General features: G+C 69.4%; 1 protein-coding gene across 1 annotated transcript in view; it reads right to left on the bottom strand.

The window, feature by feature from the left end:
- Window positions 1–605, bottom strand: part of LOC104996254 (ATP-binding cassette sub-family A member 2-like) — a gene marked incomplete at both ends in the record, with an annotated part of 9,945 nt that overhangs the window by 8,602 nt on the left and 738 nt on the right. Inside the window, 2 exons of the mRNA XM_010850450.1 lie at window positions 8–29; window positions 345–563. Coding sequence (XP_010848752.1) covers window positions 8–29; window positions 345–563 — 241 coding nt within the window. The remainder of the gene's footprint in view (window positions 1–7; window positions 30–344; window positions 564–605) is intronic.

Genomic DNA, 605 nt, shown 5'->3' with positions numbered 1-605 from the left:
TCCGAGCCGTTGGGGGCATCCAGGCCCAGCTGAGGGGAAATGGGGCGAGTGGGCAGACGCAGGCCCAGGGGCAGGCGCAGGGTCTGGGGGCTGCTCTGCAGGGGAGGCTGAGGTCAGCGTGGAATGGGGAGGACACCCGCAGGAGACACAAGAGGCGAGCAGGGGAGCAGCCCGGGGGTCAAGGAGCACCAACCAGGGACGGGAGGACAGGCTGGATCGAAGGCCCAGGGCAGGGGACCCAAGGGCAGCTAGGCAGAGCCCGGGCCCAGGCACTCCCGAGGAGCCCCAGCACACCCCCTCGCCCAGGTGCCAGATCTGCAGGCTGGCTGGCAGGCAGGCCTCACCTGCTGGGCGATCTTGGTTGCATCCAGTTGGTTCCGGAGCTCGGCAGCCAGCCCCGAGAAGCGGTGAGCACGGGCTGCAGCCTGCCCTCTGCAGACTGCGTCCCGGTATCCCTGCAGTGCTGTCTGTTGACCCCGGGGCACAGTGAGGACCCGGCCCAGCTCCCTGGAGCCTGGCATGCACGTGAGCTGCTCCAGGAGAGCAGGGGCCAGCAGCAGCTCCTGGGGGCAGGGTGCAGAGGAATGGCTGAAAGGAGCCCCAGC

Source organism: Bison bison, unplaced genomic scaffold (assembly GCF_000754665.1).
Source record: "Bison bison bison isolate TAMUID 2011002044 unplaced genomic scaffold, Bison_UMD1.0 scf7180017851351, whole genome shotgun sequence".
NCBI lineage: Eukaryota > Metazoa > Chordata > Mammalia > Artiodactyla > Bovidae > Bison > Bison bison.
This window is presented reverse-complemented; position numbering and strand designations above follow the sequence as displayed.